Here is a 13,782-nt window from a genome sequence, read left to right on the forward strand (position 1 = left end):
TTTCCAACAACTTGCAAGCATGATCTGCTCCACCCCGTGCACTTCTCCCTCATCATAGCTATCTCCGAATTGCTCAATCGCTGTCGTGAGACACACAGCTTAGTACCTGTCACCTCGACTGGGTCTGGACACAATCTGGAGGACAGCGTCCTTGGCTTGGACCACCGAGTCGCGATCTGCTCATGCACATTAGTATCCGGTCCCCCAGAATCAACAGCACTTAGCTCACCTCCAACAATGGTAATGAGATCGTCGTCCTTGGACACCTGGATGTCGGCGCCAGTCTCAGCCCTCAGCCTCGAGATGGTTGCACCCCTAGTAATCAAGCCCTGATCAGCTATGACAGACTGATTCCACAGAAAGCCACAACTCACTTGGAACCAATGATTCGGGGGAAAGCAGATCGAGGCAAGCCCGTGAGAAGACCGACTGGGCAAGGACACTTATCAGCGCTAGATCAAAAAGTCCTGTAGTGGGCTACACTCACCATGAGAAGCAGATTTGGCCTTTTCCAAAGCATTCTCCAAGATCGACACAACCTTGTCAAGATCCTCCTCCTTAGCTCTGACACTCCACTCCAACTCTCCATCCACAGCATCCTTGTAGTTCTCGACAATCTCAAACTCGCCCTCGACATCACCGCTGTTCTGCTCTTCAGCATCGAGGTCGATCCTCGCCGCTTTGGCCGCAAGTCCGTCCCCGCTTCCGTTGGCGGAGGGTTTGACGGCCGCAGGCTTAGGAGGGGCAGGCTGTGGGATAGTGATAAATCCGCCGACATTTCGGATCGAACGGATCAAGTTCTGTTGTTCGGCGATGGCGTGGTAGTACTTGGATGGGATGGAGATGGATCGAGAAGGAAGATCGGGGGTACCGGATCGACCTTGACGAGAGTCGGTACGGGCAGGTCGCTCGTTGAAGACCTACAACAAGTGAATGATGAGCTAAAGCCGGCGAGTTCTTGAGAAAACAAGACTTACCTGGAGAAGCTCGGCAGCCTTCGCGATAACCTCCTTGGTTCCAACCACCTTGACGATGTCGCTCTCCTCTGCGTCACCAAGCTCCGATTTGTTCTCGATCTCACCAATCGAGCCGTATTGTCGAGAGCCAGGGAAGTGCACACTTTATCGAAGACTGTCAGCCAGGAGTCTCATGATCTGACCGAGTTGACCAGTCACAACTTACACAGCTCCGGTCTTCCTCTGCAAGTCTTGCAAAGCACTACCGCCTCGTCCGATCTTGCTCGCGTGTTGAGAAGCAGGCACAACGACTCCGATGACCTTGGTCTCCTTGAGAACAGCAACCTGTTTCTCGAGCTCCTCCTTGATCTTCTTGACAACCTTGGAGTCACCACGGAGTCGGACTTTGTCGGTAGTCTCATCGCCTGACTTGGGGCTGAATGATCAGGGGACGGTGGTCAGCTGAATGTGCAGCGGGAGAAGGTGGAGGTAACATACAAAGTAACGAGACCGGCTTGCTTGAAGCCTTCTGAAGGTCCACCAGCACTGGCAATGAGATCCCTCAACTTTTGTCCACCTTGACCAATGAGAGTTCGGTGCTATGTCAAAGAAAGCATGAGTGTTCTGCAATCCACTTGTCGGTCAAGAGACACACTCACGTATTTGGGATCGATCTGGACTTCCAGGGTGATCTCGTCTCCCAACTCCTCAACAACGGCCAAGACTGCCGCCTTAGCAGCTGCGATAGCCTTCTTATCACCCCTGACAGTGATAGTGGTCTTTCCATCATCACCAGGGTTTTTGTCAATATCGATCTGAGCGCCAGTCTCGTCCTTGATGCCGTTGATGGTCGAACCCTGTTTACCGACGATCTGAGCAACAGCCTTGCTGGGGACAGTGAAGGTGGCAGTTTGTCTGGACTCGGTCTCGAAGGCAGCAGCTTCGAGCAACTCTGCCTTGACAGCTGCAACACCCTTCTTTCCTCCTCGGACGGTGACTTGGTCAGGGTTGACGTTGGCGGCACCCTCCTTGTCCTTTGAGTCTCGCGGGAAAGAGATCTTGACGCCATACTTCTCCTCGAGTCGGATAGCGTATTTACCGCCGGCACCGATGAGCGCAGGCTGGATAGCTCGCTTGATGGTGAGAACCTCGGTAGTCTCGTCCTCGAGTTTCTCGATCTGGGCGTCGAGTCGCCTCCGTGCCTCGTCAACAGCTTCCTTTCGGCCGATGATCTGCAGCAGACGCGATATATGTCAGCGAGTGCTGGTAAATGACAGCTTATTGATTGTGGTTGTGGCCCAAGGCTTACTCACCTTGCAGTGGACAACAGCTTTCTTGGTGACCTTCTTCGCCCCGCTCTCAGGCTCGTCGTCAAAGTTGATTCTAACTCCGAGGGTCTCCCTCAACTTGTTGATAGCCGCACCGGACGATCCGACGAGATGAGGGACGTGCTTCTTGTCCACAGCGAATTCGACTGTGTAACCGTTGACGATATCGTCATTCTTGGCATCCTCAACGATCTGCTTGATCTGATTGATGACTCGCTCGACCTCTCCGCTAGGTCCACGGACGGTGACAGTGTCTTCATCAGAACCATTGGATGCCGCACCCTTGCCAGAAGATCCGACCTTTACGTTGACGAGCTGGTCTTCGCCGATCAAAGCGTTGAGGACAGTACCGGCTTGACCGATGATGTACCTGTGCCACTTCTTCTCGACATCGAGGACTTCAGTCTTGATGTCAGCAGCTTCCTTGGCAAGCTTTGAGATTGCGTCGGAAGCAGCGGCCAAGATCTCCTTGAGTTTGGCATCTCGAGTCTTTTTGTCCGAGGGCAAAGAGTCAAGCGGACCAGTGTAGATGAGAAGGACGTCGGACGATTCCTCGTTGGCGGGAGGGAAGACAGTGGTAACGTTGTGAGTCTGTTCGAATTGAGCAATCTTGGCGCCCTTCTTGCCGATAAGGAAAGAGTGGACAAGGTTGTCGATCTCGGCAGAGGCGACACCGGCAGGAAGGACGGACTTGACCACCTGCGCGACCTCTTCCTTTGCCTTGCTGACCTGCGATTTATCTTCACCAACGATTTCGATGACAACGCTACCGGTGTTGGCGACTGCAGATGCGAAAGGTGGGAAGACCTTGACACCTGAGTGCGCATCGGCGATGGATCGAAGCTTGGACGCACGAAGGAGGTAACGGAGTACCCTCTTAGCGTGGGCAAGAGGGTCAGACGTGTTAGGTCGGTGAAGAGCAACAACATCGACCATTTCGACAGCAATAGCGTTGGCCTTGTCCATCACCAAAGACAAAGCAGGAATGAGGCTAGGCTGAGGTCCTCGAATGACACACTGGTCTGAGGGGTCCTCGACAGGGGGGAGCTCGACGATGCAACCTGTTTGATCAAGGATATCGTCGGCAGCAGCACCGACGAGGAATCGGTGTTGTCGCTTAGGGATCGAAATCTTGAGTTCTCGAAGGGAATCGTTCAAGATCTCGTACTGCTTGAGGATCTCCGCAACGACGACCTTGACCTTCTCCTTCTCACCCTTGACCTTGATTGAGAGATCCCTCTCCTTGCCGTTGACGTCAGCCTCCTCGCCGTCATCCTGAGCCTGTTTCTCCAAAGCCTTCCAAACAGCGGGGGGAGGGACGTGCACCTTGACCTCGCCTCCTCCGAGTTCCTCCTCGAGCTGTCGAGCTTTGACGCCCTTGGGACCAGCGATGAAGGGGTAGTATGACGAGGGGATGGTCTTGATAGACGTGGAGGATTGAGAGGTCTTGTGGGAGATGAGCGAGAGGATTCGGTTCTTGGCGTCGGCGGTAGCGACAGACGGACCGGTGATAGAAATGGCGACTTGAGGTTCGTCGGCCTCGTCGTCCGATCCAGCATCAGAAGCAGCGTCGTTGGGATCGTACGCAGGGAGAGTGTCTCGTCGAGGAATGTCAATCTTGGTGGTTGTCACTTCGGTGATACTCTTCAGAGTCGCACCTTTAGGACCGATGATCGTACCGAGAGTGGTGATAGGGACCTCGACCTGGATCGTAACGGGCTTGCTGAGACCCCTTTCGATCAACCTCCTAGCGACAACAAGTCTCTTCTGATCGGCAGCTTTGAGGAGGAAAGTCTTGAGACCGGTCCTCATCTGAGTGGAAGATTCCACGATGGCACCTGTCTGCTCCTGAACCTTCTTGATGGTGTCCGCTGCAGTTTTGCCCTGGACGAGATCGCTGGCGGGGATAGAAAACGTGTCGGAGAACGGATGAGAACCAGCAGTGGGAGCACCAGATCGACCAAGACCACCAGGGGCAGTGACACCGAGCTTGGAAGACTTGTTACCGCCGGCTTTGACGGTAGCAGGCTTGGTCGCCCACATGGAGACGGCAGGCTTGGTGATAGTAGTAGCGGGCGCAGAGGAAGTACCGAGAGAGGGGAAAGCATCTTCGGAGGACGTGTCGACGGGAGTTGCAGCGCCGTTGGAAGGTGTACCATTGTTTGAGGTAGAGGTGGAAGTCTTCTTGTAAGCCGCAGGAGTGGGGACGCTGGCGCCACCGCCCAGAGTAGGGAAGGGGTCAGGAGCTCCCTCGAGTCCGTGTCGCTGAACGTAGCGAGTCAGCTGACTTCCCACACTACACCGATGAGCATCTCGAACTAGCTCACCTTTTGTAGTTCAGCAGCAGAAAAAGCCATCTTGAGAGACAATCACAAGTAACTTTGGATCTAAGGTGTTGAGGGTGTGCGCACAGCAGGTAGTGATAGCGTTGTAGCCGTTGACCGTTTGACCGAAAGTAGACGAACCGGTTTTGTGTAAATGTTAGGAGTCGTCTGGAAGTATTTTGAGAGAGCCAGCTAAGTTTATGAAGGACGTAGCTGGATAGAGAAAGAGAGAGAGAGAGGAAGAGAAAGAGGGAAAGAGATGGGATGGAATTGAGTGGAAGTCGTGTTGGCGTGATTCAGTCATTCATTCATTCACTGAATCCCGGACCCTGTTTACCCCAGATTATGGCATCAAATTCCAAATCACAACGCGTGGCACCGACCATCGAATCGACCCAAATCCAAGTCAAGCATTTTGCCGAAGTAGTTTGCTGGTCATATGGTAAACAATACATGAAAAGGTATCAACTTGCTCGGAATCGTTGATGCGACAACTATGCTAAAGTAGAGAAATATGAAAGAGACAGGGGAGAACGAAACGCGCAGAAGGCAATAGAAACAGGTCCACAGAGCCCAACAGATTTATAACGACATGTGTAATGGTTCATTGCTCTATTTCTGACGGCGTTCAATAGCCTGAGCCTTGATCCTCTTGTCGTAGGCAGCTCGGTCGTTTCTTTTTCAGGTGAAGCAACGATCAGTACCTCGAACGAGGCTGAAGGTGGTGACACACTCACTTGTACATCTGATAGGCGTCAATCTGAGCTGGATCTCCGATGTTGGCATTATCCAGAAGATCTTGCACACCCAAGAGAATCTGTGAGGCACAATGAATCGTCAGGATCACTAGTTGAGGCTTTCGGTGTTGCAATGCTCACCTGCTTCACTGTAATCGAAGGTTTCCAGCTCTTCTCCTCGTCGAGAATGGAAAGGCAGATCGTTCCAGAGGGGTAAACGTTAGGGTGGAAAAGAGGGGGGTCGAATTTGCCTAGATGAGAGGGGTATTGTCAGCTATATTGAGTATCGTACAGTACCGGTCCAGCTGAACATACACTTTGGCGGTTTCGTAGGGAAGTCTGCAGTAGTCATCAGTATCAGCTTCGTGCATACAGAGCAGAAGCTCCTGTCCAGGAAAGAACAGCACGAAGGACAGACTTACCGTCCGGGAAGATCATCTTGACCACGTACAGTCCTCCCTCCCAATTTGTCTATTGTCATACATGATGTCAATACCGATCTATATCAGTTGCACAATTCTGATCCGCCACAAGTGCGACCAGAACCAGTTGCAGACGGTGGGGGGTGTGCTGAGGGGACGTGCTGACTCACTCCTGCCTTCCCAGGAATTCCGACTTCCCACTCCATGATGTTCATCGTCCCGTCAGCCGACTTGACGGGTTTCGCGTAGAATCCCTAGGTGGCAAATGGATCAGCAAACGAGCTTTTGGTTTCGCCCATTGGCCATGAGCTGCTTTGGTTGGAAATAACGGAGCCATATGTCTGGTCATTCAGATGTAGCGCACTCACAAAGGGATGATCTCTCCTCCATTTCTTTCGTTCCTCGTTGAGGCGAGCTTGGGCCAAGTTGGACTGTGCAGGGAAGGAAGCTATGTCAGCCAGTGCTATTTCTTGGTGAGGAGCTTGATGCAAGCTCACCATAATGTTGAATCTTCTGTTTCCTGTTTTGTAGGCTCTATATGTTCTTGGTTACGCGGGTGTTTTGAGACGTGAGACAGATGCAGAATGGGAGGAAGATGAGAAGGAAAGCAGTTTTACTGTTGCTGAAATGAATTTGTTGTTGAATTAATTGACGGTTGACTGTGTGTGGTGGTGATCATTGCACTTGTTATCGCGTCTACCTTCCTCCAACTCTCTGATCTACGGTGATGAATCTGTCATTTGTTTTCGGTGATTATTTCATGTTTTTATCCCGGAAGCAAATTCGGGTCAAGCATAAAGTGATATACCGGCGGGTGTTCATGCAAGCTACTAAGTACGAAGGTACAACTGTCTATGAGGTGCTAAATCGTCATCCTTCTTGCTCTCTTTCACCTTCTGTCCTTTATCCTCCATAGACCTTGACTGGTTTCGTATCAGATAGATCAGTGGGACACTCTCGCTTGGTCACAATGGGCGTACACGCCGTCATACCCGCTGTGGTTCACACCACCCACCATGCCGATTCACAATCGACACCTGTAAACTACGAACCTTTCCCCTCGTCTGGACCTTCAAACGTCGCTTCCCAGATATACAACAACTATCCTTCTCGACTACCAGTACAAACACAAACAATCAAGCCGGTGAGACTAAATGGTAATCCCGATGAATATACGACGATACAGGATCTGAGGACGGTATCGTATGGTTCTACATCCGATAATAGTGGGAATGGAGGAGCGAGCTTGAAAGGAAAGGATCCGGACGTCACAGCGAGGGACTTTGAGGAAGACGCTGAGAGTGATGATGGGCTAGGCTTAGAACCTATCATTGATGGTGCGTGTATATTTGATATGCATAAGTCCTGGGCTGACGTCTATCTCCTCAGTGACTTGGCGATATATGTCAAGACTGTACCTACTGGTACCCATTATCACCCTTGTTTGGCTAGCACTCCTCATGCTCCTTGTCACCTACGCATGGTAGGTTCGGGACGTATCCGTGCGTCCGTGCTTGAGTTAATCTATCTCACTGTTAGGCCACCGAACAAACGCGAGCAAGAAGCCGGACAACTGTATCCTCATCCCTTCCTTCCAAAACCATTCATCATCGGGATTTTTGCCTCGTGTACGGTCCAAACTATAAGAGTTCCCATTTGGGTCATGGTCTGCTGGCTAGGCTTCTCCCAGAGTGCTACTACTTTCCTGTAAGCTATCTAGCACCGAGTCTGACAGATTTTCAGCTGATTTGTGTTGCCTTTCCTTTGCAGATCAACCGCCTTCCACAGTATCATCCATGAACTCCTTCGACTTTCGACTTTACCTCTGATCGTACCTTCACCGACGTCTGGCTTCCATTCCTCATATTATCTGGGTCTTGGGTGGGGAGCAGCGGAAGTGACATGGGGAGTCATTCAAGGTTGGGAACAACTTGCTCTGTATCGCGAGATCATGAGACCAAGTCGACAACCGATTGCCTTGGATCCGGAAGCCCAAGAACCCGATACAGAAGCTCAAGAGCAGGATGCGCCTACTCGTAGAAAGGGACCACGTTCTCCGCAGAACGGTGAGGATGACGGAAAGATTGAGAGCATGTTGAGCTCGGTGACAGAGCGAAGTGACGAAGAAAGGGAGGATGAACATGAGGCATTAGATGAGGAGGAGGAGGAAGAGGAAGAAGAAGACAGGCTGAAGGACGAAGCGGACTTGGAGAGAAAAGTGGAGATCCTCGAGCGAATAAGGGCGAGAAGGGGTAAGCTGCCTAAGCCGAATTGAGGGCACCAGAGCTGACAAATAACGATATATCAGAACTAGAAGAAGTCATCGGTGTTGCTTATCCTGTAAGTCACACTGCTTGCGTGAAGCAGTGGATTCTATGCTGACTTCAATGTATGCGCTTTACAGAACATCCCCTTCCCTCTTCACCTGCTCTGGCGACTCGATACCCTCCTGCTCAACCTTGGTCTCACTTTGCTCCTCTCTGCATTTTACTTCAACCCCACACCAATCTACCGACATTCTCCCTACTCTCGCTCGAACCCATTCGACATGATCAGCCATAATGGGTCTGCGAATATCCCAGACGTTGAGCCTAGTAGATGGTTATGGCTTGTATGGGGATTAGTTGTCCTTGTGCATGTAGGGGTCAGCTTGGTCTGGAAGATCGTAGGTAGATTGGGCATCGGCGCAGTCACATGGGGTGTAAGTGTAATTTCAGCCTCATAAGATTACCCATCAGAGCGATTTCTGCTGATCTGGTCTCGACGTTGTAGGGTCTCATTGTGGCGCTTGGGAGTGTGTTTGCAGGTTTGGGATCATGGGGTGGACTAGTCTGATCGCAATCTGGTAATCACGTCCAAGTCGATCCAGACGATATTGTATACATTATGTCGTGTCAATCACATACATGCAGTGACTTGTATAAACAACGGTAGCCAAACTTGATGTGATGGGTTTGTGGCGCCACTGTCGAAAGGACTATTACCTCGCTGCTTCTCGCGGCTTCAGATTCACTGGATCCCTTCGTGACAACGACTTTACGACTGTCAAGGAGACTTGTTGCGACCTCAGCTATGTCCATTGATGGTAATGATGGTGCTGATGGAGAACACCGAGCGGTCCCTGCGTTCCGAAGTCGAGAGAGAAAGAGGGTTCGGTCGAGCGGAGCACACAGACATGAAACCATACGCCCCTCAACACACAACAAACCCTTACGCACACACCTCATTATGTTTCTCTACGTTGTTGTTCTTCTTGACACCTGTCATTGTAATTACCACCAGAAGATGGGAATGCATAGAACAATAGTGGACCAAAAGGTCCTCTGTTACTACTTAGCAAACCTTGGATCAACGCTGTAGCCCCCCAATTGAAGAAGTAGAGGAACTACCCCATACCCTAAACTGATAGCATCGGGTACGGTCCGAGCGTCCACTGACATCACTCGACGGTCGTGTGAACGACGTGTACACCAAGTTTGATTCGTTCCTCGTCATCGTATCACTTGATATTACATAGACTCTCTTTGTGGTGATCCACTCCTCCATGGGAGTTTGTTATTCAACCGTGAGTCAATTTGGCTCCCGATCACCATTCGGTTCACTCCTACTGTGATCAGGGAGATCTGGTCTGGCGGTCCATCCTCATCATACTTTCTGTGCTGATTGGCGTTGATGTTGATACTCCTCCATTCAGCACTGCTCTGCCGATTGTTGCTGCGACGACGAGTGCTGTGGACCCTGTTGCGACTATTGCTGTGACACGCATTATAGACCGTACTGGCTCGGACCGCGAGGTGAGTTGTTGCTCAACCTCAGTGCAAGTGCAGCTACATGTACTTGGTACATGGAGTAATCTTGACAGGTGAAACCATCAACTGCTGAACGAATCTCACATCAAACCACATCAGATCAACGTCACTGACCCTTTCCCCCTTTTCGTAGTCATCCCTCCTCCCATACTACCTGTTTATCCCCTTCAACCTCGCACTATCGTCCTACCACCTCAACCCATCCTCCTCCACTTATCCCATATCCTTCCAACCTCGGCGGAGGATCATTCGCACCCTCCATCCCTGTGATCGTATCACAGCAACCGACTCCGTACCTCGCTGGTCCAGCCCAGCAATTACCGAGATATCCTTCGTCCCAAAGCTATTCTTTAGGTCCTTCCGCGGTGGAATCGAGATTTGGCCGAAGTGGTTCCAGAGCTAGTGATAGGAGGTCAGGGACGCCGACATCTTTTGATCACGACCAGACACGTGAACGAAGACATTCGACGAGACGATATTCAATCGACGAAGCAGTACGTAGGGAGGTATATCGCAGGCGATCAAATACCCCGGAATTGTATCCTGCCCCTCGACCACGATCACGACCTAGAGCAGCGAGTACGAATAGTAATACCTATCGACACCAGTACCTCGAAGCACCAAACTTTGGAGACGGATACGCGATTCGCCCGACTCATCATCGTTCCGCAAGTACTTCGGTGAGACGGCATCAACATTCAACCTTGTCTCCTGATTATATACCACACCGTCCCCGAAGGTCCTTTGATCACGCTCGTCCCTGATCGCTGTTATCGCTCAAATCTACATTCATCTCGTCTTGAATTACGATGACTTCTCGCCCTTCGCAAAGTGGCGTCGAGGCCAACAAGCCTGCACAGCAAGCCCACACTCGACATACTCGATCTTCCTCAAATGCGACAATTCCAATCATCAAGAACCCTGGGCATGGACACGGTCGATCGCCATCAGCTGAACTGTTGATGGTTCCTGAAAGGATGGATACGGCCAAGGAACGCAAAAGACGAGACTCAGCAGATACCCTTCGTAGGAAAGGTACCCCGGGGCCATTGGAATCTGTCACTCGAACTCCACACCCTGCCCATACTCCTCGCCTTGCGGTCACACCCGCTACTCCCCTCGTTGCACCAGTAGATTCAATTATTCTTTCCCCTCGAGAGGAGACGAGTGCAGATCGTCATGACAGGACTCGAAAGCTTTCCAACACTGAGACGTTCTACCCATCACCAGAAATTGCAAAAGAGATTTTTCGAGCCGAGAGAGCCTCGAACCCAACTCATCGACGAGCACCAACGCCTTATAATTCTGCTCGACGACGTACAGGGAGCTCTGGCTCCGGCTCTGTCTCCTCGGTGCAGAGGATGAACAGTGATCGGTCTATTCGATCTCGAGTATCGTTCGATTCAACTAGATCAAGAGGGAGTCAACGTACTTTTCAGTCTGACAACGAGGACGAACCCTCTAGACCTGCTGATGGCAGGGGTCCAATGGCCGACAATGGGTGGGAACCCCATTTTGGAAGTACGACAGGTATTGGTCCTGCTGGGGAAGCGATCGAAGTGATTGGTCTAGGGAGGAAGAAACCGAGACATCGGACATTCCAAGCTGCTATGCTCAAACCTGCTTTGAGAAGTACATCAAGGCTGAGTAAACGTCACAGCCACAGCCACAATCAAGAGTATGCTGCGTTGGATCAGGAGGGAGGAGAAAAGCCCTTACCGTCAAGACCGATGTCGTATGTCGGACCGATTGTGAATACGATCTCGAGGTTCGCTTCCCAAGGTGGATCAACGAGGGGCTCAGTGAATCGCACTCATGCTCGCCATGCTTCGCAACAACCCATGTCGACGACACACAACGATGCGCTGAACGTAGGTTTTGATGGATTAGGGATGTCTCCACACGAAGGCAATTCTCGATCTCGTGGAGGTTCTTCCAACGGTTTCCGATCGCTCTTCTCATCCTTATCGCTCAACGATCCAAATCCGCATCACAATCTCCTGCCTGCCCCTCCATCGACGACAACTTCGCTCTCACGCAATCGCAGTCGCAAATCAAAGACATATCAACCAATTACACCACCCGACGATCTGTACAACTATCTTCGCCTAGCAGAAGTATCGGCCTGGGATCGATGGCCCGTCTCTGGCCCGGGACAGAAAGCGACAAGAAGTATTTGGGGCGGTAGTATCACTTCCAAGACAAAAGGGTTTGAAGCGATGGGCTGGGAATGGTTCAGAAGACTTGAGGCAGCTGAAGTGGGAAGAGAAGTGAGGAGATTGGGCAGTTGGGAATCAGCTGGGAGAAGTTGGATGGGAGGGGTACTGCGATGTGAGTTGGAGTCTAGTCCGACATCCCTTCTATCCCCCTCACGGAAAAGTTATATAAGCTCCAGAGCTTCCCTCAGATAGCGCCATATACAACGGCAGTGTCCACAACGATGTGACTCATGGAGTCTGATGCACTTGGCTGATTTTTACAATCCTTAGGGCAAGAAGAGAATGTGCCACACCACCCTATTGACATTGCCAATCGATGGGGCACTCAGTACGTTACACCTCATATCCTGTCAACAATCAGAGAAGGGTCAATTCGGGTCATTGTTGATGCCTCCCAACGTAGGCTCTTCGCACTACCAGCTGCTGGATACGATACCCTTGAGTTCTATGACGAAGCGGTTCATGAAGCGGAAGACAATGGGTTATTGAGCTGGATTACTGGAACGGTGAGCGTTTTCTCAGCGTTGAATCGACTATCTCTGTCCGAGTCATCGTGGCTGAAATGGTCGAGATTGTCGCAGCTGCTCCAAACTGCTGTCTCAACACTACACATGCTTCGCTATTCCTCACAACCCTTCACATTCCACCTCATCCCCTCACCTCGTCCTCCAAGTCTACCACCATCATCACACAAGGCCCATTATCTATGGGAAGGCTTCGGTACCATGGTCCTCGTGAATAAGAACAAGGACGTCGACCGATCCATGGTCATCGAGATCAGACCGCCGTCGGTAGTAGATTCGAATGTGATGAAGGAATTTGCGAGAGGTAAAGGCGATGGGGATTGGTGGGGATTTTACGGGGATACGTGTATTGGCGATGTGGGACAAGCGAATTTGCTACAACAGCAGGTGAGTGGCAGGAAAGTAAGGAGTGGGAACGTTGGAGCAGCAAAAGGTGGCTGGGGAGTCGGAACACGGAAATGATGAGCACAGTCGCGCTGAGAGCATCACACGAAGGTATACGATAGCTGTACGCAAAATCAAGTATTCTTCTTCGCCATCACCAATCTCAAACAATGGGTATTTGGCCAATTTGTCAGTTCACCTGAATTTGTGGTCTTCCAGACACTGGAAACGTAGAACTGATGACAATCGCAGAACTCGAGTTATACCAGATGTACAGTTGGTCCGATCGTCGATCGAAAAGCTCGGGATCCGTCCTTGGTTCAATGTTTGACGACATGGGTGACCCGATCCGTGGATGAGGTCAGTTGCGCAAACCACGGAGATTTTCGTCTCGGATCGACTGACAGAGTGCCTTCGTTTTACCTACCAGAGACCAAGAGCGCATGAGACCTACCAATCTCCACCTCGAGAACGGCAACGCGATGGGAGCCGAAGACCATCGAACTACAGCCATAATAACAATCGACAAGTCGATGTTCCACCTTATTCGAATCGTCGTCCATCGCATTCACTCCCTCCAGATCCTCCGGAGATGTACAGCCCATCTTTTGGGAACACTCAACAACCTGTCTTTCCCACTCCGATGAATGGCGGGCAACCGATCTTCCCTTCCCCTCTTCAAAATCAACAAGAATATCAAAACTATGCCCTTCCAGGGTATTACGATCAGCCCATAAGTCCAAATGCCTATCCCCAGCCTGCCAGTATAGGCTATAGTATGCAACCTCCCGGATCAGGGTGGATGGGTGATGGATCGCAACAGAGGGGTTTCTCGCCCATGCCTGGGGTTGGAATGCCGTATAATATGGGAGTGAGCTGGTACGGTGGAGGAATGTACAATTGGCCAGGGATGAGGTGATTGCTTTCTTGCGTGAGTTGTAAATACATTAGTCACGAATTTGCTACTTAGCTCTTGCCTATTCATCGTTGTCTCTTGGAAAGATAGTTTAAGCGTTGAAGATGCGTGGAGTCTGTACACGTATGTCGGGTATGATGATGGTACATGCAATGGATGAGAT

General features: G+C 51.0%; 4 protein-coding genes across 4 annotated transcripts; 2 read left to right on the forward strand and 2 right to left on the reverse strand.

Annotated features, from left to right (window-relative positions):
* Nucleotides 1–99: 99 nt before the first annotated feature.
* CI109_104112 (uncharacterized protein) lies at nucleotides 100–4,641 on the reverse strand (the record flags this gene model as incomplete). The annotated part of the gene is made up of 10 exons (XM_032004142.1): nucleotides 100–176; nucleotides 230–315; nucleotides 375–429; nucleotides 488–920; nucleotides 978–1,119; nucleotides 1,183–1,392; nucleotides 1,455–1,555; nucleotides 1,616–2,188; nucleotides 2,270–4,549; nucleotides 4,612–4,641. The coding sequence occupies 10 exons, from the start codon at nucleotides 4,639–4,641 to the stop codon at nucleotides 100–102; spliced, it is 3,987 nt and encodes a 1,328-aa protein (XP_031861744.1).
* A 579-nt stretch (nucleotides 4,642–5,220) lies between these two features.
* Nucleotides 5,221–6,267, reverse strand: CI109_104113 (uncharacterized protein; the record flags this gene model as incomplete). The annotated part of the gene is made up of 8 exons (XM_032004141.1): nucleotides 5,221–5,284; nucleotides 5,346–5,425; nucleotides 5,487–5,596; nucleotides 5,661–5,684; nucleotides 5,768–5,816; nucleotides 5,938–6,021; nucleotides 6,136–6,198; nucleotides 6,265–6,267. 8 exons carry the CDS (start codon nucleotides 6,265–6,267, stop codon nucleotides 5,221–5,223), a joined length of 477 nt encoding a protein of 158 aa, XP_031861743.1.
* Nucleotides 6,268–6,737: 470 nt separating this feature from the next.
* Nucleotides 6,738–8,602, forward strand: CI109_104114 (uncharacterized protein; the record flags this gene model as incomplete). Its single annotated transcript, XM_032004140.1, has 7 exons — nucleotides 6,738–7,104; nucleotides 7,157–7,250; nucleotides 7,307–7,474; nucleotides 7,538–8,019; nucleotides 8,076–8,107; nucleotides 8,172–8,468; nucleotides 8,540–8,602. The coding sequence occupies 7 exons, from the start codon at nucleotides 6,738–6,740 to the stop codon at nucleotides 8,600–8,602; spliced, it is 1,503 nt and encodes a 500-aa protein (XP_031861742.1).
* Nucleotides 8,603–10,385: 1,783 nt separating this feature from the next.
* On the forward strand, nucleotides 10,386–13,622 carry CI109_104115 (uncharacterized protein; the record flags this gene model as incomplete). Its single annotated transcript, XM_065967420.1, has 7 exons — nucleotides 10,386–11,907; nucleotides 12,066–12,123; nucleotides 12,199–12,301; nucleotides 12,377–12,706; nucleotides 12,815–12,892; nucleotides 12,956–13,063; nucleotides 13,134–13,622. The coding sequence occupies 7 exons, from the start codon at nucleotides 10,386–10,388 to the stop codon at nucleotides 13,620–13,622; spliced, it is 2,688 nt and encodes an 895-aa protein (XP_065823492.1).
* Nucleotides 13,623–13,782: the final 160 nt, after the last annotated feature.

Source organism: Kwoniella shandongensis, chromosome 7, assembly GCF_008629635.2.
Source record: "Kwoniella shandongensis chromosome 7, complete sequence".
Classification (NCBI taxonomy): domain Eukaryota; kingdom Fungi; phylum Basidiomycota; class Tremellomycetes; order Tremellales; family Cryptococcaceae; genus Kwoniella; species Kwoniella shandongensis.